Source organism: Melanostigma gelatinosum, assembly GCF_949748355.1.
Source record: "Melanostigma gelatinosum genome assembly, chromosome: 1".
NCBI classification, from domain to species: Eukaryota; Metazoa; Chordata; class Actinopteri; order Perciformes; family Zoarcidae; genus Melanostigma; species Melanostigma gelatinosum.
In genome coordinates this window covers 27238524-27265771 of record NC_136634.1, presented here as the reverse complement: position 1 = coordinate 27265771, position 27248 = coordinate 27238524, and the positions used below count along the sequence as shown (strand labels likewise).

At 44.1% G+C, this 27248-nt stretch overlaps 1 protein-coding gene across 2 annotated transcripts; it reads left to right on the top strand.

The window, feature by feature from the left end:
- The first annotated feature begins 366 nt into the window (after nt 1–366).
- tango6 (transport and golgi organization 6 homolog) lies at nt 367–26868 on the top strand. Of its 2 annotated transcripts, none has more exons than XM_079280675.1 (18): nt 367–501; nt 739–1397; nt 1484–1603; nt 2853–3009; nt 3313–3407; nt 3710–3872; nt 6621–6688; nt 9529–9641; nt 10746–10922; nt 11134–11260; nt 11380–11583; nt 13524–13667; nt 14005–14502; nt 17421–17478; nt 17604–17762; nt 21900–22051; nt 23313–23426; nt 26505–26868. In XM_079280675.1, exons 1-18 carry the CDS (start codon nt 441–443, stop codon nt 26679–26681), a joined length of 3246 nt encoding a protein of 1081 aa, XP_079136801.1. In that variant the 5' UTR covers nt 367–440; the 3' UTR covers nt 26682–26868. The 2 variants fall into 2 exon arrangements, with proteins under 2 accessions (XP_079136801.1, XP_079136800.1); XM_079280674.1 differs by having other exon boundaries at nt 3313–3419.
- Nucleotides 26869–27248: the final 380 nt, after the last annotated feature.

Here is a 27248-nt window from a genome sequence, read left to right as displayed (position 1 = left end):
AACAACCTGCAGGAAAGACAAGATATCCTCAAGGGAGCAGGAAGGAGGAGCGAGGTCCTTCATCTTCATCAGTCCACTAACGAGTCAAGTAATCCCTCTTACGGGAGGAGTTTTCTCCATTCGTGAATAAGAGGGTAAAGGTGATCTTCCCACATCAGAACAGACACTGCTGCCCTGTGCAGGGCCGGGGATCTGACAACGGTCCGTGTACAGTCCAGTCTACTGGGTGGGGTCTCGAGCGGACTTTCTACAGACTTCCATGGAGTCCGATTGGGGCGCAGGCCTACGTCATATCCATGGGACGATGCGTGATGACGTTTAACTTGAGCGCCATTTAGAGACGTTGTTAGCATCCGTCCATGGTCTATAGCAGCGCAGTGCATCCAAGGCATGGCTGGGTGTCCTCGATCACAAACAAGGGCTGTACGTGTGATGTCGAGATGACTCCGATAACTCCAGCTATCCTCTCAGCGATACATATTCTTACGAAACCTCTCGGCGGTAAGTGGATAACTTGGTATGACAGCCCGAGAATGTAACGACGGTAACAGTAACGTTAATTATAACGTGAACTATACCGTTACAGCAACCACTTCTGAGATGAATAATGATTAGCCTGGTGGTGCATGAGAAGTTGTTAGGTGACTGTGACACTGGAAACAGGCTACATACAATCAACAATCCTGTACAGAGTTAGTCATACACAACCCACAATGCAATGCTCTGTGTTGTCTCTAGAAGCGTCTGCGCACGATGCTCAGTCCTCGCACCAAGAGGCTCTGCTGGCAGTGCTGCGGGCCAACAGGGCGCTTCTCCATGAGCGGCTTCAGAGCGAGAGCAGCTTCGAGGAGGTGAGGAGGCTGAGGGAGGAGGTGATGGTGGCGGCAGACTGGTTCGGCGGTGACACAGAAGACTCCGCTTGGGGTTTTGTCCAGGAGTGTCTCCTCCTGCTCCTCACCTTAGCGCGACACCTGTCCGCTGAACTCAAACTTTTCCAGCAGACCCCCACTCCGCCTGCAGTGAGACAACGCACCCCTGAGATGGCCCCACCGTTGCCCCCTGATATCCTCGGTGTTGCCCAGCAGCAGACGCTTGGGGCGGCCCTTCAGTTTGTGGTTTCTCTGGGGCTCTGCCCATACTTGGCCGCTGGAGTGGGTGTGTCACTGGGTCGCAGGTCAGCGTTTGGAGCCATGGTGGACCAACTTGTCCGCGGCGGGGCGGTGCCAGCAGCTGGACGCCGCCTTTGGACCACCACAAACATTCTATTGCAGTTGGCGGAGCTGTCGTGTCTCGCCACATTGGTGTTCACACGGCATCTGGGGGACGTGTTGGCGGCATTGTGCCAGCTTGGCTACCAGCCACGCCGGGCAGAGAGAAGCGGCACAGAAGAGGGGAAGGTAACAAGTCAGGATATGACAGGACTCTGATGCATGAAGTCAAGACAAATCAAAGGTTTTTTTGTCTTTCCTGCTAACTTTTTCAGATGCAGGAGCTCAGTGCTGACGAATGTCAAACGTGCAAGGAGGCCCTCAAAAGCCTTCAAGGAAAAGTCTACCAACCAATGATTATCAAGGAGCTGCTGATCCTCCAAGGACCCAAACAGGTGTGCATGTCTCTGTTCGGTGGGAAGTGTTTCAGTTGATGAATATTTAAAATGGTTACATTGTGTTGATGTTGAGATGGTAATGTTGTCCGAGCCCTGACACAATGGGAAGCAAAGAGTTCTGTTTCAAAAGGATGCAACAGTTTTGAGTTTCTAAATAAGTTCATCAGAACCGTAATTTGTTTCTGCCTGACCGCCCTGTTGAGCGCGGGCAGCGTTTTGACCGCAGTGAAGATGTTTTTGAAATGTTTAACGCCAACAAATACGGGTTTAAGCAGAATATTTCAGATAAATCCAGATAAAATTCCATTGAGGATTTTAGAAATGTTATTGTGAATGTTTGGATCACACGAGTCAACAACGACACCGCCACTGGAATCTAATTCTACAAATAGTATATTACTAATAATATTGCTGTAGCCTGGTCTTTATGTGACACTTTGCAGAAATACAGATTCAACAGTGAATCGACGTGCAGAAGAAGAAGCTGCGCAGCATTCAGTGTTGAGTTAGAATGCCAACGGTATGAATCGGCTTCACAATATTCAGCTCAGCCCTCATCCAATTATGAAGTAAATGACTCATTTCTTGGACATAACCCACTTATGGATGTTGCAGCGAGTCCCTCGTCCTGAGCTGACGGATCACTTGATCCTCCTCCTCCATCTGTTTCCTAAGTTTTCTTCTGGTCTGTTGTTCTTTATTTTTTTACATGAGCTTTAATATCAGACCATTCCATATTTTACTACCTGAGCAACAGTCCGTATCTAACGGGACACAACATTCACCGCCTCACAGATCAAGCTTTTTTTTTTATTGTCACTTTTAAAAACCAAAATGTTCGGCCCTCTGCTCCTACAGCAGCTGACGCTGTTGTATTTTCATATATATATATATATATATATATATATATATATATATATATATATATTATGCGTGTGTGTGTATATATGTGTTTGTGTGTGTGTGCGTGTGTATAGAGAGAGAAATAAACACTTTGTGTGCAGAGTACCGGTAAGACCATTTCTCTGCAAATATGGATGAATGGGGTCCCTTGTGTGTCCTCGGGGAACATTTCATATTCAGTCTTTGTGATCTAGGTCTAGGTAAGCCTTCGTGTTTGTTCATCACATCTCTCTGAAAGGTTTTACACTTTACATTAATCACAATAATGTGGATATTTTTACTTTCAGATTTCGGTATTTGTTCGGCTCACAGGTCTGAGTCTCTGTTTTGCCCCTCCCTGTAGTCTGCAGGAGGAAGCTCCCGTGGTTCCAGTAGCAGGGCCGTCCTGAGACCAGCTCCCACCTGGCTAAAGCGTCTGTGCGGTCAGCTGCTGTCTGAGCGCCTGATGCAGCCTAACGGTGTCCAGGCTGTAGTCAGAGCCATCTTGGAGGGAGGAACAGGTGAGCAGGAGGGGAGGTAACGATGGAAGGAGAAGTAGTGATGAACACAGTCTGACTGAGACGAGTGGAGACGTAGATATCCACCTAAACGTAATGCATGTTCACTGTTTGACCTGAACAATAAGCGCACTAAAGCTAAACATCAGTGTGCCATTACTGTCACTGACTTATCCGTCTCATCACACTGTTTGCTTCTGTATCAATCGCTTAATATGTTGTTGTTTAGATTCTGAATCTTTTGCTAGAGAGGAACTTCTACTTGGTGATTCCAGATCTAAGTGAAGCACTGTTTCTGTCCTCTAGGGGGCGACTCGGACTGGAGGAAATGTGACTGTGTGGCCAGGATCCTGGTGACCTGCCCTCAACAGTCTGCCTCAGCAGACACCTACTATAGACACGTGTGTCATCAGGTCCGCTCAATGCACACGCACACACACACACACACACTAAAGTCAGTATGCCGTATGTCGTGCACTAAAAGGGTCAAATGATGCCAAACGCCGGCTTTCATGTAAGCGTGCAGAGATCTTGTGGAAGAATACCTGACTAACAAAGACAGTTGTCCGTTCACATCATCACAGCTTACAGACACACTCTCTGGTTCAACGTAGACTTGCTGTGCACCTGTAGAGCCCTGATGAGTGAGTTTGGACTGCTTAGGAATTTGCTCCTTTAAGTTGTATTTGTTGTCGTCGTCTAGATCCTGGGCCTCCTGCACTTCAAGGACCAGCTGACAGCCCAGCAGCATCAACGTGTGGCCACCAGGGCGGTGCTCTTCATGGTGCAGAAGCAGCCCAGCTGTGCCCAGCAGTACCTGCTCATGCCTCTGCTCGGACCGCTCCACCGCTGCACCACTGCTTCCAGTCAGTAACATGGCCATCATATGCGTGTGTGTTAGGTGTTGCAGTCAGAGTAGAGCTAGCGTTGGTGAAGACGCAGAGGATCTATGTTTGGTCCCAGAGATGAGTCTTCACCTTCCAGTGATGTGTTGGTTAGTTCTACACCACCACAGTCTCATTGATAGCTGTCCGTTTACAGCACTTTCATGTGGTTCAGATGCAGAGAGACGGTGGGCTCTTTAGGAAGTCATTATCAAGGGCGCACCTCCGTGACCTCATCGCTGGCTCCGGCCATGCCTATGTGTGAAGCTACCAGGCCATCCCCTCAACATGGCAGGCATCTTAACATCATTCAGAACAAGGCGTTGTGAGAATAGTACGGATGCTCATGCTAAAGTACTGCGTATTGCTCCGTGGTGCACTAACCGACCCGTGTTCTCTGGACGGGATGTTCATGGAGTGTGATGGGTTAGGCCAGTGGTTCTCAAACTTTTTCTGTCGGGCCCCACTTTGGAGGAAGAAAAATGTTCATGCCCCACTGCCCCAACAAAATTGTAACAAAATGGTCTGTTGAATTTTTATTGAAACAACATTTTGTGACTCCTCAATCTGTGCTTTTTCAAATAATAGAATAAAGAAAATTGCAATCACTTTTAAGTAAACCAGATTGCTCCATCAGACAAAAACAAATAAAATGTGCAATCACTTTGTTAGAACAATGCAAATAAAGTTATATCTGTGCAAAAAAGAACGACAATTTGGCAAAAAATAGCTTATTGCAATTAGCGGCAATTAACCTGTTTTGCATTAACATCTTTTCAAGATAGCAATAAAGTGCAACCTGTGAAAAACTAAACAAAACAAGTTGCATACTATCCGCAGCTAGTTTTCAGACATAAAACACAGACTGGTCTCCTCATCTCCTACCGCGTTCACTGTGAAACCCAGAGCAAGAGAGGCGTCATCATATGTTCCTCTTGGCTGCTTGCTTTTCTCTTCCCGCCAAATGTCTCTTCATTTGGAACACTAAGCCACACGTGTGAGTCGCCAAGGATCATGGCGTCGCGCATGCGCAAGCGTAACCTGTTAACGGCGTAACGTAAACATTTACACGAAAGTACAGGCATTTCGCCATGTATTTATTAATTACTTTAACAAAATTATTATTTTTTTTAATTCTTTTGAAATACAAAAATTCTGCATTTCCCCCTGCGCCCCACCTGTAATACCACCGCGCTCCACTAGTGGGGCGCGCCCCACAGTTTGAGAACCACTGGGTTAGGCTCACTATTATGCTGTCCATGTCGTCATACCTCGCAAAATGTCTTCTTCTACAGCTGAGCTGCCACACTTTTTTTGTTTTTAATTTTTGACCAAATATTTTATCATTATGACGATATTGTTGGGTTGACCATCGGAGCGTTTACTAAATCTTTACACAGTGAGATTTTTGATGATTCATCCTCAGTAATGTGGATATTGTGACTTACTGGGTGAAGACAGATGCTAGAACAGTCTGCTGAGTTCAGAAATGACTGTAATGCAGCCTTTAAAACTAACAAACAACACTCATGCTCTACTGTACTATATACACATATCTAAGACGATACAGAGCAGGGCCACTGAGAGGCAGACCGTAGGCCGGGCCTGCACACAGACGCCGGTGTATCCCGACCTGAACCTATGACTGAAACTCATTCAACGCTTTAGAGCCCAATATGATGGATCCATCAGAACGCTGACACATGAACTCATGCCCAGCAGTGATGTCACCAGAGAGGGTAGAGCTGAAACAAGTGCTTTAATAACCACAGAGAGGCTCTGCTCACACATAATGAGGTGAATATAATATCACCGTTTCTTTGGTTGACATCACTTCACACCTGAATGATGAAATAATGTTCAGTAACTGTTTCTGAAAAATGAAGTAAGAATTTTGGGTTTTCATGAGCTGTAAGTCGTAATCATCAAAATTAGAATGAATGAATAAACACTTGAAGTATATCACCCTGCGTGTGATGAATGTATGTGGGACTGAATCAAAACACAAGTGAGACATTATTGTGATGTTCTGGACCTTTGGATTCTCTAACTGGACCTGGCTGGATATTAATTGAACACCAGATACAGATGCTCATATCAGGATGATGTTGGTATATTGATTTCTGGTATTGCAGCTTCATTGACCTAGGTTCCTCATGGCATTGTTCTGTTGTTGAGTTGTGCCCACGCACATGTTAATACTCTCAAATGATCCCAGGAATCTCATTTTCGTGTGTATTTTCCAGTTGTGTTTAGATAATTTTGTCCGTCCAGAGTTCCAGCAAGCATTTCATTCCTTGGCTGGAACAGAGAGATCCTTCTGTGGCCAATGAGACAGAAGCTCAGTCATGACAGCATGTCCTGGTTCCTAGTTTTGGACGCAGCTGCTCTTCACCCCTGATGCTGCTCCTGAGTGTGCTGCACCGTGTTCACGCCACACTCGCTGGACGTTGGGGGTCAAGTGTACTTGGATGTGAAAGCGCTCTTAACGATACAGCTGAACTCCGTCGCTCTGGTGCTCCGAGTTATAAGATGTATCGTTGTCTTCAGAAAGGGTCGCATCACGTTGTGTATACTGGAGACGTGCAGGTTGTTGATATGAGTCTTCTATCAGGAGAACAGGCCGTAGGGTGGTGTCCTGTTTGTCCCGGTCGCTGTCATCACTTTGTCTCAGGACCAGCAGCTGGATGGTGAGTGGGCTGAACACTGTGTGCACCTGTGTGTTTCCAGATGAGACTCATCTCCAAGCTGCTGTGGACGAATGGGAGCTGACCCGTTGTGTGAATGACGTGTTCAAGGTGAGGACCACTGAACACTACAGTGTGAAATGACCACAGCTCATTGGTAAGGGGGGCAAAGAGACCATGTACAGAGACACCATGTACAGAGACACCATGTACAGAGACACCATGTACAGAGACACCATGTACAGAGAGACACCATGTACAGAGAGACACCATGCACAGAGACACCATGTACAGAGACACCATGCACAGAGACACCATGTACAGAGACACCATGTACAGAGAGACACCATGTACAGAGACACCATGTACAGAGAGACACCATGTACAGAGACACCATGTACAGAGAGACACCATGTACAGAGACACCATGTACAGAGACACCATGTACAGAGAGACACCATGTACAGAGAGACACCATGTACAGAGAGACACCATGTACAGAGACACCATGTACAGAGAGACACCATGTACAGAGAGACACCATGCACAGAGACACCATGTACAGAGACACCATGTACAGAGACACCATGTACAGAGACACCATGTACAGAGACACCATGTACAGAGACACCATGTACAGAGAGACACCATGTACAGAGAGACACCATGTACAGAGACACCATGTACAGAGAGACACCATGTACAGAGACACCATGTACAGAGACACCATGTACAGAGAGACACCATGTACAGAGAGACACCATGTACAGAGAGACACCATGTACAGAGAGACACCATGTACAGAGACACCATGTACAGAGACACCATGTACAGAGAGACACCATGTACAGAGACACCATGTACAGAGACACCATGTACAGAGAGACACCATGTACAGAGAGACACCATGTACAGAGACACCATGTACAGAGAGACACCATGTACAGAGAGACACCATGTACAGAGAGACACCATGTACAGAGACACCATGTACAGAGACACCATGTACAGAGAGACACCATGTACAGAGACACCATGTACAGAGACACCATGTACAGAGAGACACCATGTACAGAGAGACACCATGTACAGAGACACCATGTACAGAGACACCATGTACAGAGAGACACCATGTACAGAGACACCATGTACAGAGAGACACCATGTACAGAGACACCATGTACAGAGACACCATGTACAGAGAGACACCATGTACAGAGAGACACCATGTACAGAGACACCATGTACAGAGACACCATGTACAGAGAGACACCATGTACAGAGACACCATGTACAGAGAGACACCATGTACAGAGAGACACCATGTACAGAGAGACACCATGTACAGAGACACCATGTACAGAGAGACACCATGTACAGAGAGACACCATGTACAGAGAGACACCATGTACAGAGACACCATGTACAGAGACACCATGTACAGAGACACCATGTACAGAGAGACACCATGTACAGAGACACCATGTACAGAGAGACACCATGTACAGAGAGACACCATGTACAGAGAGACACCATGTACAGAGAGACACCATGTACAGAGACACCATGTACAGAGACACCATGTACAGAGAGACACCATGTACAGAGACACCATGTACAGAGACACCATGTACAGAGAGACACCATGTACAGAGAGACACCATGTACAGAGAGACACCATGTACAGAGAGACACCATGTACAGAGAGACACCATGTACAGAGACACCATGTACAGAGAGACACCATGTACAGAGACACCATGTACAGAGACACCATGTACAGAGAGACACCATGTACAGAGAGACACCATGTACAGAGAGACACCATGTACAGAGAGACACCATGTACAGAGAGACACCATGTACAGAGAGACACCATGTACAGAGAGACACCATGTACAGAGAGACACCATGTACAGAGACACCATGTACAGAGACACCATGTACAGAGAGACACCATGTACAGAGACACCATGTACAGAGAGACACCATGTACAGAGAGACACCATGTACAGAGACACCATGTACAGACAGACACCATGTACAGAGAGACACCATGTACAGAGACACCATGTACAGAGAGACACCATGTACAGAGACACCATGTACAGAGAGACACCATGTACAGAGAGACACCATGTACAGAGAGACACCATGTACAGACAGACACCATGTACAGAGACACCATGTACAGAGACACCATGTACAGAGACACCATGTACAGAGAGACACCATGTACAGAGACACCATGTACAGAGACACCATGTACAGAGACACCATGTACAGAGACACCATGTACAGACAGACACCATGTACAGAGACACCATGTACAGAGAGACACCATGTACAGAGACACCATGTACAGAGACACCATGTACAGAGACACCATGTACAGAGACACCATGTACAGAGAGACACCATGTACAGAGACACCATGTACAGAGACACCATGTACAGAGAGACACCATGTACAGAGAGACACCATGTACAGAGACACCATGTACAGAGACACCATGTACAGAGACACCATGTACAGAGACACCATGTACAGAGAGACCATGTACAGAGAGACCATGTACAGAGACACCATGTACAGAGACACCATGTACAGAGAGACCATGTACAGAGAGACTGTATGTTTGTTTGTGGGCAATGTTCATGACAAGAATCCAATGGAATCATTTCTTTCGGGACATAATGCGTTGATGTCTGTTAAAATGAGTAATTCATAATATTTAAGGACTGTCCAGCCTTGGCTTTTGTAAATGAGACAGATGTTCGCATTGACAAACTAAATCACAAATCTTCTGAATAATGATAATTCTATTGATGTAGATGTTGTTGGTTATTATAGCATATGCAGTAACGCTGATGTTCCCTGCCAGTACTGTACGTAACTGTTGATCTGCCTCTCACACATGCTCTCTGCTGTTGTGTCTCGTTGCTGTCAGGTCTGGGTGGTTGGAAACAGTCCGTCAGCTTCTCTTCTTGAAGCTTTGGAACAAGTTCTCCCCGTTCTCTTCACACTCTTCTGCTTCACCAAGCAGAACGTCTCCCACCTACGGTAATGTGTTTCTCTGTTAGCCGCAGTGTTCATGCACAAACACTGTCACTCTCAGAAGTAACATGGAGTACAGCCGCACTTCCACAAAGTACAGGTAGTAGACCTTCAGGAAGGACTGTGCCATGTTTACACCCAACGGATCAAATCTACTTTCATTGTCACGCAGTAAACGTAGCACAGCCACATGTAGCCTCTGCCTTCACCCCACCGGAGTAAACGTACCTTTAAATGTCCCCTGGGTCCGGTTACATGCTGCGTGGTGCTAACTGTCCAGTACGCTAACAACCCGCTGTCTGCCCGCGACATGAAGGCTACAGCGCAGCTCTGTTGTCTGTCGTTCCCAGCCTGCCAGCTGCCGTCACTCTAACGCTGACACACCCCTCCAGCTGACAGAACAAACTATTAACAATACATGTGAAGAGCATGTTGACATTATTCATGATTTCACTACTAAGAGCTATTGTTGAGACATTCATCGCAGGCTATTTATTGCCAAAGTAAAACCAAGACCATGTGTTCATGCAGTCAATTGATCTTTAATTATGAGAACAAAAGCGAATAAAAACTCATCAATGAGCCACTTTTTGGCTCTTCATGACCTTCATCACCATCAACACAAACACTCGTTTATTCTGACTCTATTCCACATGCTGTCCTGCTCCAGCACAGATGTGGTTTAATCCACTGCTGACTCTGTTCTGTTTGAGTAACATTTGGCCATGAAGTTTAGGAAATAACAGAAGTCTGACAGTGCAGACCAAAGGAGGCCGTTAGTCTTCAGCCACAGGCGAGGTCGGGAAATGAAAGCATCGAGAGACGGACTAACACAAGGTTGTTTGGGGTTTGTTGCCAATTACAGAAATATAGAACAGCCAGTCTTATCCCTTAAACAGTCTCTCCATGTTGGAGAGCTTGAAGCTTCATGAACTCATGACATGATTGTGCAAAAAAGAGTGAAAAACAGAATTGCCGAAAGGCTGCCTGCCAGAAAAATCATTTCAGAAACGTGTTGGTGTGTAGAAAATAGTCCACAGAAACGTGAAGTATACATGAATCGCAGTGAGTCTAAAGCAGGACACTGAAAATGAGCTGTGTGCTCCACAGCGCCCCCTGTCAGGAGGTCCTGCTGTGGTACCTGAGCCACGCTGAGACGTCTGCGGCCCTGTCGGCACTCAGGCAGCTCTCAGGTCTGCAGGGACAGAAGAACCAGGTGGCAGCAGACTTCCACTTCGCCCCGGGCAGTGATGGAGGAGCCAGACTGAGCTCCAGGGAGAGATTCAGGTGAATGACACACATGATGGCCATGTCGTCCCTAAACCTAGGATAGGACCAGCAGGGACATGCATGATGCAGAACAGCACAGTGCCTTTCTCCAGATGCCAATCAGTAAAAGAGACGCCCTTTATTTATCACACTCCCCCTTCAACGCTATGACGACTGTTAGTATAACTTGTTTCTCAGTGTCATCCCTCACTTCTCTCTTGTCTCCCAGTGAAGAGGACGATGCTCTGTATGAGAAGCTGTCAGGAGAGCAGTGGAGGCTGGAGTGTCTTACGCAACTGTTGTCTGAACTCAAAGACTGTGACCTGCCTGGAGACTTCTTCCTTGACCTGCTGCAGGTAAGGTGTACACACACACGCACACACACACGCACGCACATTCACACACACGCACACAGACACACAGAGAAGGTGACCTCAGTCGACGGCCCATCATATTTGACTTGCTTCCCCTGCAGGAGATGGCCGGCTGGTCAGCTGCAGCAGATGGAGGCGAGGAAGATGAACCGGTGCTGGACGTGTCAGCTATGACACTTGTGGAGGTGGAACGGAGGCTGCTGGCTCCGTCTGCGAGGCAAGGCCAGAGACTCGCTTTGCTCCAGCTGTTGGCTGTGATGGTTGATTGTCTGCAGCATACTGTGCTGCTGAGGAAAACCTCACAGGTCAGTGCAATTATTCATCTCTCACTGACTGTCTGCTGTTTTATAAAACACAGCATGTTTGCAATGATTCATAATTAAGGAAACTTCCATTATCTGTTCTTACTTCATCATCAGTAACATAGAAGAGCTGTATGAACCGGAGGGTCACATGTCAGCACTGCAAAGAGAACCAACAGGAACATAAGTCAGATGGAGACTGTAGCAGCATCCTGTAGTAAACACTCAGCATGTCATCTGACATAGAGAGCTGCTCCTCTTCACCAATAAATAATAAAGACTTCTCAGCAAGCAACATATCCTCCTATTATGGGTACTGAGCATCCAACTCTCTCACCAAAACTCTGCTAGCATTTAGCCTAGCTTAGCACGTAAACAAGACACACGTGTGTCACGTCTGTTGCGTTCAGGGGCAGCGGTGAGGAACGGACATCCCGGTGTCACTGAATTATTACAGGCGGTCATAACGTTGAGAATTCAGTTCAAAACTTCAGATTATTGAGTTTTCTGCATCGAGTCATAATCGTTCAAGAGAGACTCATGATCGTCTAAGATTATGCTGGTACCCTGAAGGAGCTTTAATACTACCTCCTCCCTTTACTTCACTGTCTTCAGCATGCACGCCCTCTGTGTTAGTATGTTCATCATTAAATACTTTAGGACAGGAGTCTTTCGTTTTTCAGGCAAAGGTGAGATGGAGCAGGGACCCCCGACTATATATATATATTGTATAAAATAGTGTTTTATATTAAACGGGGCCATAAACATACCTGCTATCTTGCATACAATACTATTATTATTACAATAATGGACAGATTCATGTTTTTTGGTCGAGTTACAAAACGATCCATTTTCTCTCATAACGATGTCCGAACACCAATAATAATAATAATAATAATAATAATAATAATGTACTGGCCTCGGTAGTTGTTGTGGAAAGGAGCTGCAGTGCTTTAGCAGGAATATCTTGTAAACACGATTGCACAAAGATTCGTGGGTGAAGTAGATGTCGGTTTTTTCATTTATTCATTTTTTTTACAACGGTATCTTCTTTTCAAATAATATCACAGTATGCGTCCTTGTGTCTGGGATCTTAGTCAGCTGGGAATGGAACAGGCTCCTGGCCAATCACGGGGAACCCGGCAGAGCCAGCATGTAACATGCAGCCTCGTGATTGGCACAGCAGCGATGGGGGCGGGTCCTCGTCTTTGTGTGCAGGAGGCTTGGAGGGACAGGTCCAGGCTAGTCTCATGCTGTGAGAGAGCTGTGTGTCACTGAAAGATAACTTCTTCTGCCTCCATTTATCCATTCACTACAATATGTTGGATTCATGTTAATGTGTATTTAAAGACATTACAATTTGTGGGGGGGAAATAATTTGTCTTGTCAACCAAAAATTTCCCGTTTTGTGGAGGATTACATTTCATGATGAAACTCTGTCAGGTGTGAGATCATCCTCCTGGGTTGGTATCTCTCCTCCAGCTTACTGCAGTTTGAAACCAGTCTGGGTTCCTCTGGGAGTTCTTTGTGAAGGAAGCAGGCCACCCTGAGTGATGCTGCAGCACAAAAATAGCCTAATTCCTTCGTTCATGGTGGGGGTAATAGGGAGTTAGGTTTACAGAGGAACAAACGTTTCCTTTCAGGTTAGGAAACTTCTCTGATGAACTTGTTTCTCCTCATTGGAAGTGTCATTTCATATTTTTAGATGCCTCACCTTTGGATGTGTTAAAGAACTGAATGTTTTCTAGGGATTTCTAGCAAAACTTGTTCTAGCAAACTAGTTAAAACATATAATGTTATACTTCCTATTTAATTCAGCTGTTTGTATTATCAGGCCTTCGACAATCTGCACCTTGAGATTTAACTTTAATATTGAACACATTTGAGGCCCTTAAATCTCTGTCTGTTATTTGTGTGCATGATTCTGTTTGTCCGTTCTCCAGGTGGTGGACTTCCTGATGTCCCTGCTTCAGAGGGCCTGTGTGGGTCTGGATCAGGCCCCTGGTCCAAATCCTGGAAACCCCGTAGAGAGCGAGACGCTGCGCATGGGGATGGGCGTTGTGGCTACTCTGCTGTCTGGACCCGAGGTACTTCACACATCAACATGTACCTTATTAAACTACATAAACAGAGTACATATATCTATGACATCACGGTCGACCGTGAGCGGTAATCGGCTCACATTCCGCTGAATTGAATTCACTACCCACGCCTCCTTTTCAGATCATTGGCCACTAGTGATCAACACGAAACAACTAGACAAATAAGGACAGAAATGTAGTGAAATATATTGGAGCTACTGGCTGCAGCATGTACATGCGCTGCCGTTGCCATAGCATCTTAAGTGTCAAAGATACGTTCTTCAAGGCTTCCTAAGCACACCCTGCTCTCTCCCAAACAACCTTTCCCCTTTTTACATTACAGCTTAGCATAGAGGACTACTCGTCTATTTCGAGACTGCTCCCACCGCTGGAGTCGCTGTCTCAGAAGCACTCTGAGCCGGTCATCCAGGAGCTGGCATCTGACCTCAGAGCTGTCATTGCCACTCACGGTGCCTACCGGCCTGAAGACTTCACCGCTGTCGCTCCGCCCTCCAGGAACCCTAAAACAACAGTCAAGAACATCAGTGTGCCTTCGAGGAAAACCGAAGCCAATGACTCACAGACTAGTGCTCAATCATCCCGACCACACAGTAATTCACCTAGCAACACCCACAGGGCTGCAGCGGGAGTCAGCCCAAAAGGTGGAGGTAGCACCTCTGGAACCAGTAACCTTTACCTTCCTACCAAGCCCTTGTCTGATTGGCTGCTCGAGGCCTGTGACCCGGATGTGCCAACCAGAGCGTTCGCCCTGAGGGTCCTGACCCAGATGGTGCAAAACGAAAACCCAGAGGCTGTCCAGGCCCAGGAACAAGTCCTCATGGTGGGTTGCTTGGTTAAGTACTTCACTTTTTTTTTTATTCTTGTCTTAGAATTTTGTCTGTTATGCTCTGAAAATATCGTTACAAGTTTTATTATTATTTTTCTGAGAAGTTGTCTTTTTACAAACATGGTAAAGATGGTAAAGTAAAATACATGTAATGGGGTAGTTTACCCAAATATGACATTCAGATGATAGTTTTGATATTTCTTTCTTCCCGCTTCAGCTTATAAATCATAAATCCTAAGAATGCATGGACTACATCATTACCATTGTAGTGTACCATCACCAGGTGTGTGTGTGTGTGTGTGTGTGTGTGTATATATATATATTATATATGTGTATATATATATATATATATATATATTATATATGTGTATATATATATATATATATATATATATATATATATATATATATATATATATATATATATATATATATATATGCATATATATATATATATATATATATATGCATATATATATATATGCATATATATGCATATATATATATATATATATATATATATATATATATATATATATATATATATATATATGCATATATATATATATATATATATGCATATATATATATATATATGCATATATATATATATATATATATGCATATATATATATATGCATATATATATATATGCATATATATATATATATATATATATGCATATATATATATATATATATGCATATATATATATATATGCATATATATATATATATATATGCATATATATATATATATATATATATATATATATATATATGCATATATATATATATATATATATATATATATATATATATATATATGCATATATATATATATATATATATATATGCATATGCATATATATATGCATATATATATATATATATATATATATATATATATGCATATGCATATATATATATATATATGCATATATATATATATACAAACACTACGGACTCAACGAAATTCACTTTTAATTGCTTATTGTTGGTCCGAGCGCCACCGTTAGAATGTGGGTAGGTCTGATGTGTGCATCTGCTGGCTCTCTCATATTCATACATATGTGTATATATGTGTATAACTCATATACATACATACATGCATGCATGCATATATATATATATGCATATATATATATATATATATATATATATATATGCATATATATATATATATATATATATATGCATATATATATATATATGCATATATATATATGCATATATATATGCATATATATATATATATATATATGCATATATATATGCATATATATATATATATATATATATATATATATATATATATATATATATATGCATATATATATATATATATATGCATATATATATATGCATATATATATATATGCATATATGCATATATATATATATATATATATATATGCATATATATATATATGCATATATGCATATATGCATATATATATATATATATATATATATATATATATATATATATATATATATATATATATGCATATATATATATATATATATATATGCATATATATATATATATATATATATATATATGCATATATATATATGCATATATATATATATATATATATATGCATATATATATATGCATATATATATATATATATATATATGCATATATATATATATATATATATATGCATATATATATATGCATATATATATATATATATATATATATGCATATATATATATATGCATATATATATATATATGCATATATATATATATATGCATATATATATATGCATGCATGCATGTATGTATGTATATGAGTTATACACATATGTATGAATATGAGAGAGCCAGCAGATGCACACATCAGACCTACCCACATTCTAACGGTGGCGCTCGGACCAACAATAAGCAATTAAAAGTGAATTTCGTTGAGTCCGTAGTGTTTGTGCAGCAGGGGTCACAGAGGACTGGTTCAACTTGAAATGATTGTGGCTGTGAGATGTAAAATGCCATCTCATAGTATTAGAAACCACTGTGCAGGACTGTCGTCATTACCTTCGGAGTGTCTGAAGCAGCATGGATGGTGGACTAGCCCGAGGGCCTAGCTGGGTTAGCTTAACCCTGTAGCTCAGCTGCTAGCTAACCCATGCACTGATGCAATCCCTTGTGTTTATTCTTAATGCAAGTCTGTTCTTGGGCTGAACACTCACTGACTTCATATTTTGAGATGGGTCAAAGATGCTTCCACACTGTCGTCATGTGGATCGTGCCTGTTTAATCAGAAGCTGGGTTTCCTTAGCCAGCCATTGGACATGGTGCTATTGTTGCATGCACAGTATGTGTGAATCAGGAGCGTGTAGGTAGTGGTATTATCGGTCTCCTGGGACATTATGCGCAAACATATATAATAAATGAGGCGGTTGTGAGCCAGAGGGTACCGTGGTGGCTCTAGGGCCTTGTTAAGGTAGCATGGCCACGAAAGGATCGCAACTCATTTAGTATTCTCTGCCATCAGAAGCCGCCTCCCACCCCCTCCTGTGGGCACCTTAGATCACCTTCAACCCCCTGCTGTTACAGCAGAGACCCCATTTATTGATTTGTTATCTCCTTTTGTGTCATGGTTGGGTTGAGTTCTCCAGCGTTGTACAGGTCACCTTTCATATGTTGTCTTCTCCCTCCTTTATTTGTCAAAACTCCGGCACATTCTGTTCAGCTTGTCTAAGAAACCCCTTGTTTTCCATTCACCCAGAAGCCCTTAGAGCACCTCGGGATGGGTTGTGAATATTCCCTTTGGCAGTTGGTTGTATTGTATTTAATGTATTCAGTGCTGTGCAAATAGTCATCAATAGTGGCTGAATGCTTAACGTATAAGACTATAGTCCAGTCTGTTGTGATTTATCATGCTGATGGTATGTCTTCCAGCTCTTCTTAGAAAACCTGGAGCATGAAGACTCATTCATCTACCTGTCGGCCATTCAAGGTAATCGATGATGCAGCTTGGCCAAATGGGATGTTATGACTGATCTTCACCGATACTATTAACTGAAAAGCTCAAGCTGTCGGTAACTCCTGAAAGCAGATGTTCTGAGTATGAATTGTCTGTAGGTCTGTCTGCATTGGCTGATTCATACCCCGAGAGGATTCTGGAAAGGCTCCTAAATGACTTCCAGCATGGACCCTCCCTCCCTGCATCCAACCAGGAGCACTCCCTGGAATTCCGCCTGAAAGTGGGAGAAGTTCTGATGAGGGCGAGTCGGGCCATGGGTGAGCATCCTCTGTTGTTTCGTCACACACACGTTTGCGTGACCAGATACTTACTTGGCTTGGTGCCCATATCATGGCTCCTGAGAGGGCATTCACTCATGTGGTAACATGGCTTTAGAGACCAGGTTCATACATTATGCTGCATGTTACAGTGATGTGCTAGGTATGTGCCCTGTGTCTGTGACCCACCGCTATCTGACCAGAGAACGGTAAATAATAAAAAATGGTAATCATCAATCACCCGGTTGTCATTTTCTTCGTGTGAGCATCTGCCTGCACAGGTAAGATCCTGTGTTCATGGTCTCAGTCACAGTGGAGGAGACTTTATAGATTTCACTTCAACTATTAAAGCTACTATGGTATTACAGTTGGGCAATGTTCTCCATAGTGGGGGGTTATAATTAAAATCTATGTCGACTAACATTTTGGCCTATTTTATTTGTGCTATTTAGCCATCTTGAGGCACAATATTTAGTGCTAAACAAGTTGTTTCTTTAAGGCATTGTTTGAAATAGAGATGTCAGGAATAATCGGTTTAGCCATAACCGCATTATAGAAGTCACAGTTTCAGAACTAGACATTGTAGAAGCTGCGATATCTGCGGTGTCCTGATTCCTGTGACGGTTGTTCAGATTTAATGACTATAACTATTAATAGATGATGCAGGCGAATCGTAATCGAATCGTGAAACCGGTGAAGATTCACACCTCTAATGATAACGTATGCTTGTTTATTTATGTGTCCATATCTGTTGACATTATTATGTGTCTGTGGTGGACAGCTATCAGCATAGAGCCACCACACTACCAGAGCCACAGTGCAGACTTGTTTCCCATGCAGAGTTCTGCTCAGAAGGGACCTTGTGTATCACAACCTTTCCCTGATTGAAAACCCTGGTTTGTATTTCTTCCCCAGCTCTGGGTTTATCTGCCAGATTGCCATCGTACCACTTCCCCGAGACAATCGGGGCGTTTATATCCTGGCTGAGAGATTGGATAGACCATCACTTTGCTGCACAGACATCCAGAGAGCCTCTGTGTTTGTCTTGATTTGCCTTTTGCCAGTCTGTCATTTGTAAATAAGAAGCTTTTCTTAATTGACTTGCCTGGTAGAGTGGTAGAGAAGCCCTTGTAGAGTCCTGTGAAAGCCCACAGTGAGGGCAGACACAGAAGAACTCTGCACCAATGGGGGGGGGGGGTGTGTGTGTGTGTGTGTGTGTGCCCGTGCGCGCGCTTGTTGGCATTTCTGGTTGAAGCAAACATACAAACACACACATGGGTGAAGCGGGTCTTACTACGACTAGCCAGTCAGCTGTTGTCTCTCGTTGGAGGCCTCTGGCTGTCCTCCCTGCTGCCTGGCAGGAGCAGTTGTGTTCGGCTCTGTTCTTTGTATGTCTGCCTGTGTAACAGTGTCACCACACACACAGCTTGTTAAACTGAGTACGACTACATTCTGTAAACAACAATATTAGTCTTGTGTCAAGATGTCAATTTAAATGGCTGGATCACACTTGAATGTATACAGGTTTCAGAGAGAGAGAGAGAGAGAGAGAGAGAGAGAGAGATGACGCCAAGCAGGTGTGTTGATCATGTTAACCATCATTGTTTAGCTTGAGCATGCTCACATCTGCTACGTAGCACTAAATTCAAAATGAAAATGGCATTATTTTGGCAAGCAAGAAACCAACTCATACTAACCCAAATGTAATTACAATTTATTCATTAGTTGTTGAATGTCACTTAAAACCACAACTTTCAACCTACTGGTAGTCTGTACTGGTCAAAGGTAAAGTCGGGGATCATCTAAGTCAGTAAGCTCCAACCTTTGGGGACCACGGATGTTTTTGCAAAATGTGATGGCAGTCCATCCTATAGACGTGGAGATATTTCAGTCAGGATCGAAGTGCTCCAAGCACGGTCCAGCTCCGGGGGTCGCATCACCTTCACAAAGTCAGGGAGAGTGGCCGGCTGGCCACATCGCCCCCATGAGCCCCCAACAACACAAATAACAGAATTCCATGCAGAATAAAATCTCATCAAGAAGTTGACAGCATCATCATTTGTGTTGGCAACGAAAGGTCTGTACTCTTCAAACATTTCTTTTCTTACACTCACGTCATTCAAAAAAGTAGAATCCACATTTCCAGGCCTATTCCCATATTTGGCCGTAGAGCGGCTCGTTCAGCAGGCGGTGCAGCTTGAATTCCTGGCCCTGGACTCTATTGACCGTCTCTTGACTCTATTGACAGTCTCTTGACTCTATTGACAGTCTCTTGACTCTATTGACAGTCTCTTGACTCTATTGACAGTCTCTTGACTCTATTGACCGTCTCTTGACTCTATTGACAGTCTCTTGACTCTATTGACAGTCTCCTGACTCTATTGACCGTCTCTTGACTGTATTGACAGTCTCTTGACTCTATTGACCGTCTCTTGACTCTATTGACCGTCTCTTGACTCTATTGACAGTCTCTTGACTCTATTGACAGTCTCCTGACTCTATTGACCGTCTCTTGACTGTATTGACAGTCTCTTGACTCTATTGACAGTCTCTTGACTCTATTGACCGTCTCTTGACTCTATTGACCGTCTCTTGACTCTATTGACCGTCTCTTGACTCTATTGACCGTCTCTTGACTGTATTGACCGTCTCTTGACTGTATTGACCGTCTCTTGACTGTATTGACCGTCTCTTGACTGTATTGACCGTCTCTTGACCGTCTCTTGACTGTATTGACCGTCTCTTGACCGTCTCTTGACTGTATTGACCGTCTCTTGACTGTATTGACCGTCTCAACTGTCTCTTGACTGTATTGACCGTCTCTTGACTGTATTGACCGTCTCTTGACTCTATTGACCGTCTCTTGACTGTGTTGACCGTCTCTTGACTCTATTGACCGTCTCTTGACTGTATTGCTCAAGATGTGGATTTTATTGGTACTTTTAATGTCTTCTGAGAACAAACAGAACTTTATGGCTCCGGCGGTGTCCACCTGAACAAAGCTGGAGCTTCTCTCAGCTGCCTCTCCAAAGGACCTTTTGTGACTGGTAATGACTGCTCAGGCATAGACCGATGTCCCATGGGTTGCCGGGCGTAGACTGGCGTCCCATGGGTCCCTGTCCCTATTTGCTTACTTCCGCATTTAACTACGGTCAATTTTTCATCAGGCTCAGACGAGACAGACATTTTCAACATCCCTGTGAAAATAACTTATAGATGCCCTCGGACATCTGCAGGCAAACAAATCTATCTGGTACATGTTCCAGGAACCTGATCACAGTTAAGAGGCCGACTTCTAGGTTTTAGTGATCATTGTAAATAGTAAATAATCTCCACTTGTATTTCTCTTTTCTAGTCTTCTGACCACTCAAAGCACTAACACTAATGTCATCATTCATACGCTGATGGAGGGGCTACCATGCAAGGTGCCACCTGCCCATCAGGACTATCTAACATTCACACCCAGGGCAATTTAAGTGTCTTGCCCAAGGACATGGACTAGCAAAGCCGGGGATCGAACTAACCCCAATGGCTTGTGTACCAGGATGAAAGAAAACTGTCCGTGTATGGTGATTAGATGGAAGTTTAAACACTTTAATGAGAAGATCTTCTTAAATGATCTTCTGGAAAGTGATGTTGATTCGGCCTCATTCGGGCCACATAGGCCCGCTGGAGGGAAGGGAGGCACAGGAGAACCAGAACCAGGTTTGCGCGGGGCAGACTATCGGACTCTGCTGCAGTAACATGAGGTTTTCTGAGACTTGCTCAGAAACACTACATTTGTGTTCACAGGGAGCGTTAAAATCAACACACATTAAAAATCCCTCGTTATAGTTTCAACTTTGCTTCAAGTCTTTCAAAGTTTTAATATCGCATATGCTATTTAGGTATTAAAGACTCCAGGCCTGACGATACTTACTGTTACATTTAACGATCATTTTGTTTAAGAAGGTCTCTCATTTCTGTTTTCTATGTAACATGATAGAAGTTTACTTTTCTAATATGAATGTAGTTTCATAGAAGATGCAGGCTGCTGTCAGCCAGAGAGCCAGAGATTGTACATCTTTATTCAACCTTATGAATAATGTCTATATATTATTACTGGGGAACTAACCTGTCCATTCTCTCCTTCTCCAGGGGACCTGGCGGCCCACCTCGGCCGTCCTCTGATCGGCGTCTTCCTGCAAGGAACCAGGGACCCGGACCAAAGTGTCCAGGCCAGCAGTCTGTCCAACCTGGGGGAGCTCTGTCAGAGACTGGACTATACTCTGGGAACGCTGGCCCAAGAGGTGAGAGGGAGCTCACTGACATTAACACCTCTTGGAGGAACTGGGTTTCTTCAGCAGTACACAGTAAAGAGTAGTAGAACCTTGCCATACGGGTGATTATACGGTGGCCGATACATTGCCTCTTCCCTGAGGCACCATGTCATGGGTTGACCCTCCATTCGTGTAAACGCAGTACCTCAGGAATGCCTGGAGGGAATTTCTTCATATTTGGCACAAATTACCAGCTGAACTCGAGGGTGGAATTATTAGATTATCAAACGTTGCTGTGACCTCACATGAGACACCTATTTGGCCATAACTCAAGAATTGATATACTAAATATGACAATTTCACACTAATGTCGAATGGGATAACATGAAGAAGTCCTGACATTCTGGACAGACATGGATGTAGACTGCAACTTGACTGGTTCATGAAAACATTCAGCAAAAATACGTTTATGCATATCGGATCAGTGTGATTTGCATGTATCACAGTCCCGTAGCATCCGACATCATTGCACATTGTTTTGTGTAATCTGAGCCACTCTCTGCATCTGCACTGTCCATCTTTGCATGTTAGTTGAAAACAGATAATGTGTTTGATAATCGACACAATATCACAAAACATAATATCGCGATACTCAAGTGTATCAATATTTTCTTACACCCAGAGTAAAAACAATAGCTGCAGGACATCGTGGAAAATACTTTACCATCAAAGTCACACACCAGGACACGTAGATCAGTGCAGGTGGAGCCCCGACAGTGTGAGACTGAATAACCACAACAGCAGTTCATGTGCTTTACACTTCATCAGTGGTGAAGCTCTCTTTAATCAAAGATACTCCGTAACTTGAACAAAATAGTTACTACACTACTTTTGAATTCATCATTGAACTTTGCCATAACAATGAGATTAATCTCGTTTTAAAATGTGTAATTGTTGCCCAGCACTATAAATAACAGCGGAGGATCTACTTCAGAAAGGTTTGCATCGCTCTGAGCTCTGGAGGTCACAGTGACTGACTGCAGCGGGATCCTTTGCAAAAGTACCTTGTGGTGCTTAAGTGGATCCATGGTCTACACACATACATGCCCACTCACTTCAACCAGGGTCTGAGTTGACAGAAGTTCAGCCCACATTTACACACGTGCACTCCGCTCAAGTAACGATGCTGCCGTGTGTGTTCACTGAAGCCTGCTGCCATTAATAAGCAGCACTGTCAGCTGTAAGAACACGCCCACCTCTTACCGTGTGCATGCGTCCCATGTGTGTGCAGCTCAGCTCCTGTCTGACTGCTCTGATAAAGACAGAGAAGGAGGCAGAGGTGAGGAGAGCTGCTGTCCATGTTATCACTCTGCTGCTCCGAGGCCTCGGCGACAAAGCCACCGAGGTACACACACACACACACACACACACAACTGAGTATGCATGATGCACTCTTGTTCGCTACCCATTTAACCACAAACAGAACAAGTCATCGTGCGCCTTCGACATGTTTTCATGATGACCTGAGGTTGAGCTTGAAGCGGTGAGTCGCTCGTGTTCTCGTCTGTCAGCTGAAGCGTGAATGAATCTCATTGATAAGCGTTTGCTCTCCCTGTTCCATTTACAGAGCTGCGAATAATCCATCGGGACACATTATGCTCTCAGGTGATCTCACAGATTCATTCTTTAAATCAAATATCAATGGACCCTTTCATTGTAATTTCATATGAATATGAATTCATAAACGGAAGAGACTTGATGTCCTGTATTTGGTAACAAAACACTGAAGTAGGACCAAAGAGCCACTTTAAGCCTTTAGCTTTCGTATTAATGGAGCAAATACTAAAGCTGTATTACAAACAGCTGATCCACAGCCGTTGTTCTGTGAGCTGCTGTTAAACACTGACCGTTGCTCTGTAACGAGGACTGAGTGGAAGGTTGGAGCATGTGTAGATGCATGTAGTCATTGTATTAACAGAGCAGCAGGCTCACGGCTGGTACAGAGCTCTGACGGTCCTGTAATCTAGTCCCAGCTTCCCTTTGGTCATCACTGAGGTAATAGACCGAATGTTAGCGTCTCACCAGCACAGGAAGGAGGCTCCCTCCTAACACCATGTTTGAGCCTCTCTCTCACGCTTCACATTCCTCACATGGGTCAGTGTGTGGTTACTGCTGGAGCGCTGTTCTTAGATAGTCCACCGCAGGCTCCCGGCTCATCACATCACAGTTCTTCGGCCTCCTAAAATTCACTGATCCCTGTGCAGGTTTGAGGGAACATGGCTGGAGCTCTGTTGGTGTGTTGAGAGCACCATCATCAATAGGAACGCCACCTAATGAAGACAGGCTCTCGTCTTTAGACCCAGTCTCACATAAAACCTATAGCAGTGCTGAGAACAGCAAATCACTGAAGTCTTCCTGCTGAGGGAGCCCAGTGAAAACACAGCGATGTGTGAGCTGTGATATGTCTCTTGAGCCACTGCCACTACTACAGTCAGCTGTCCAGCTGCTGTTCCCAGACCGGGTCCTGTCATTACTGGAACGGAACCAGCTGAACTAATGATAGAGCGCAATGAGAACAGATGAGAGGGGCAGACATGAGCTCAAACGTTAGGCCACAGGCCGTCGAGCAGAGTGAGAACTTTCCCTGTGGACCGAGGTGCCTTTTGGGCCGATAGGACTCTGAATGTCTGTCAGTCCCCACGCTCTATATCTGTCCCCACGCTCTGTCCCCACGCTCTATATCTGTCCCCACGCTCTGTCCCCACGCTCTATATCTGTCCCCACGCTCTGTCCCCACGCTCTATATCTGTCCCCACGCTCTATATCTGTCCCCACGCTCTATATCTGTCCCCACGCTCTATATCTGTCCCCACGCTCTATATCTGTCCCCACGCTCGCTCTGTCCCCACGCTCTATATCTGTCCCCACGCTCGCTCTGTCCCCACGCTCTGTATCTGTCCCCACGCTCTATATCTGTCCCCACGCTCTATATCTGTCCCCACGCTCTATATCTGTCCCCACGCTCTACATCTGTCCCCACGCTCTGTCCCCACGCTCTACATCTGTCCCCACGCTCTGTCCCCACGCTCTACATCTGTCCCCACGCTCTGTCCCCACGCTCTACATCTGTCCCCACGCTCTATATCTGTCCCCACGCTCTGTCCCCATGCTCTATATCGATGTGTTCCATACGACGTATTAAACCTGAGCGGCACGTAATGCTGAAGTACTTGTAGGCCAGCTAGCAGCTCTGACACGTCAAAGAATACGCCCAACATGTCAAACTAGAGATCTGATTGGTTGAACACTGTGACAATCAACAATATCGTCCCCATTCACTTAAAGTGCACATGGATGCACTTGTGAGTCTGCAGGCCTCTGGCTCTGTTCTACCTAGAGACACAGAGGTGAGATCTGATTGGATAAAAGCTCTACTTAAAACAAGCTGCACTGGAAGCAGAGCAACTGATGAAGACAGGAGCTGTGCAATGAGAACATAAGATAATGGGGAAAATAATTATCATACATGGAGTGTATTTATGAACAATTATAAAATAGCTCTAACTTAGTGACTGTGTTTGGGCCAGCAGAGAAGGCCTTGCTGGTCCTGACGGCCCACCACTGGTCACACGGGGTCAATGGTACAGTGTAATGTATCTGATGAGGGATCAGCTCAGCGACTAAAGCACTCGTCACAAATATGGAAATAAAACATTCAATAAGATGAAATGACAATAAGGTGTAAGATAAAAGGGGATTACTTCATCAGAGCACTAAAAGAGGATTGTGTGTAAAAGTGACATGTTTATCCAACAGTATTGCACAAATATAAATGTCAATAATTACTGAATGTAAAAATAGAGTCCATAAATAGTATCAACAGATTGTATTGAGAATAAAACCAAAGCTTGTAACTGTGCTCGTGCTAGTTCTCTCTGGCAGTAGATCTGTAACGGTCCTCTTGATTCATGAGGACCGTGTGACACTAGTGGAGCTCCTTCAGAGCGTCAGCTGACCTCATAACTTGTCTATGTTCTGTTCGGGCTGCGGTGAAGAACACAAAGATATTTCATCATCATGATATTGAAGGAGCAGGAACTTGTCATTTTTTTCTTGATTGATTAAAAGAAATGAATTCATAAAGAGAATAGAATCCGGTTGATTCTGAAGTGATGAGCTGACTGTCGGTGTGTTTGATCTCTGCTCTTCTTCTGGGACGTGTGATGCTGCCTCTCTCTGGTCAAAGGTTTCTTTGTGCTCCGTTGGGTTTTTGATCGTTACACCGTAAAGTTAACTTCGAGGGGAATTCTAGTCACATACAACTTGGATCTTATTTTTGATCAGTTCTATTAGTAATTACCAAGTTAGTTGCCAAACTTGATTGGATGAGAAACGCGATCAGTAGCAACAAACTGTCCGTTCCAGTCTACAGACCGGTTCCAACAACGTAACCTCCGTCTCTCCCCCCCCCCCCCCCCCCCAGGTCCTCAGTGACGTTCTGTTGGACCTGTACCGAGCTCTGAAGTGGGTGGTGCGCTCGGACCCGGATGATGTCGCCGTGCTCCATGCCCAGCTGGCTCTGGAGGAGATGGATGACGTAATGAGGAGGTTCATCTTCCCTGAGCAGAAGCTGGAGAAGAAGATTGTTGTCCTGCCATAGATCTCCGGCTGTATCTCTTCATAACCTCCTCACTGTTTGGACTTCTGATCTTGATATGCTCTGCTGAAGGCAGCGCTAGTTCTGCCTGCTGTGATGTGGATTCTATGTCTCTGGACGTTTCCGAGCTACAAGCAGAATGTCCTTATAGAGTACCCGTATACCATCATGTGCTACTGTACCACCAACAGTCCACTTCCAAAATAAAGTTCTAAAAACATATGTGTCTCAATTTTTATTAAGTATTAAAAATAGGTAACTGTTGATACTGATACTGTCACTGGTCTACCCAGAGTCTTATCAGTGATCACATATCAGCCAGAGACCCCTGATGGAGGAACACCAGGCTTCAAGGGGCGCTCCACATGTCGGAGTCACTTTACTAGTCACTGGGAATACTACAGGAGAAACCGCTGTATGACCAGAGACATGGGTTTACCACCGCTCCGTCCCTTTAGGAGACATCACTCCAACAGGACAAGTGAACACATTAAGTGTAAATATTGGGCCCATTTTTCACAAGACGGACAAATCACGAGAAAATATTCAAGACCTGTCTCAGAGCACTCT

What these genes read in the sequence shown, in the direction of transcription:
- tango6 (XM_079280674.1), top strand. Translation starts at nt 441, where the DNA reads ATGACTCCGATAACTCCAGCTATCCTCTCAGCGATACATATTCTTACG. An exon ending in CATCTTGGAGGGAGGAACAG is followed by an intron (nt 3,010 to 3,312) that starts GTGAGCAGGAGG and finishes TCTGTCCTCTAG; the next exon opens with GGGGCGACTCGGACTGGAGG. An exon ending in TGGGAACGCTGGCCCAAGAG is followed by an intron (nt 22,052 to 23,312) that starts GTGAGAGGGAGC and finishes ATGTGTGTGCAG; the next exon opens with CTCAGCTCCTGTCTGACTGC.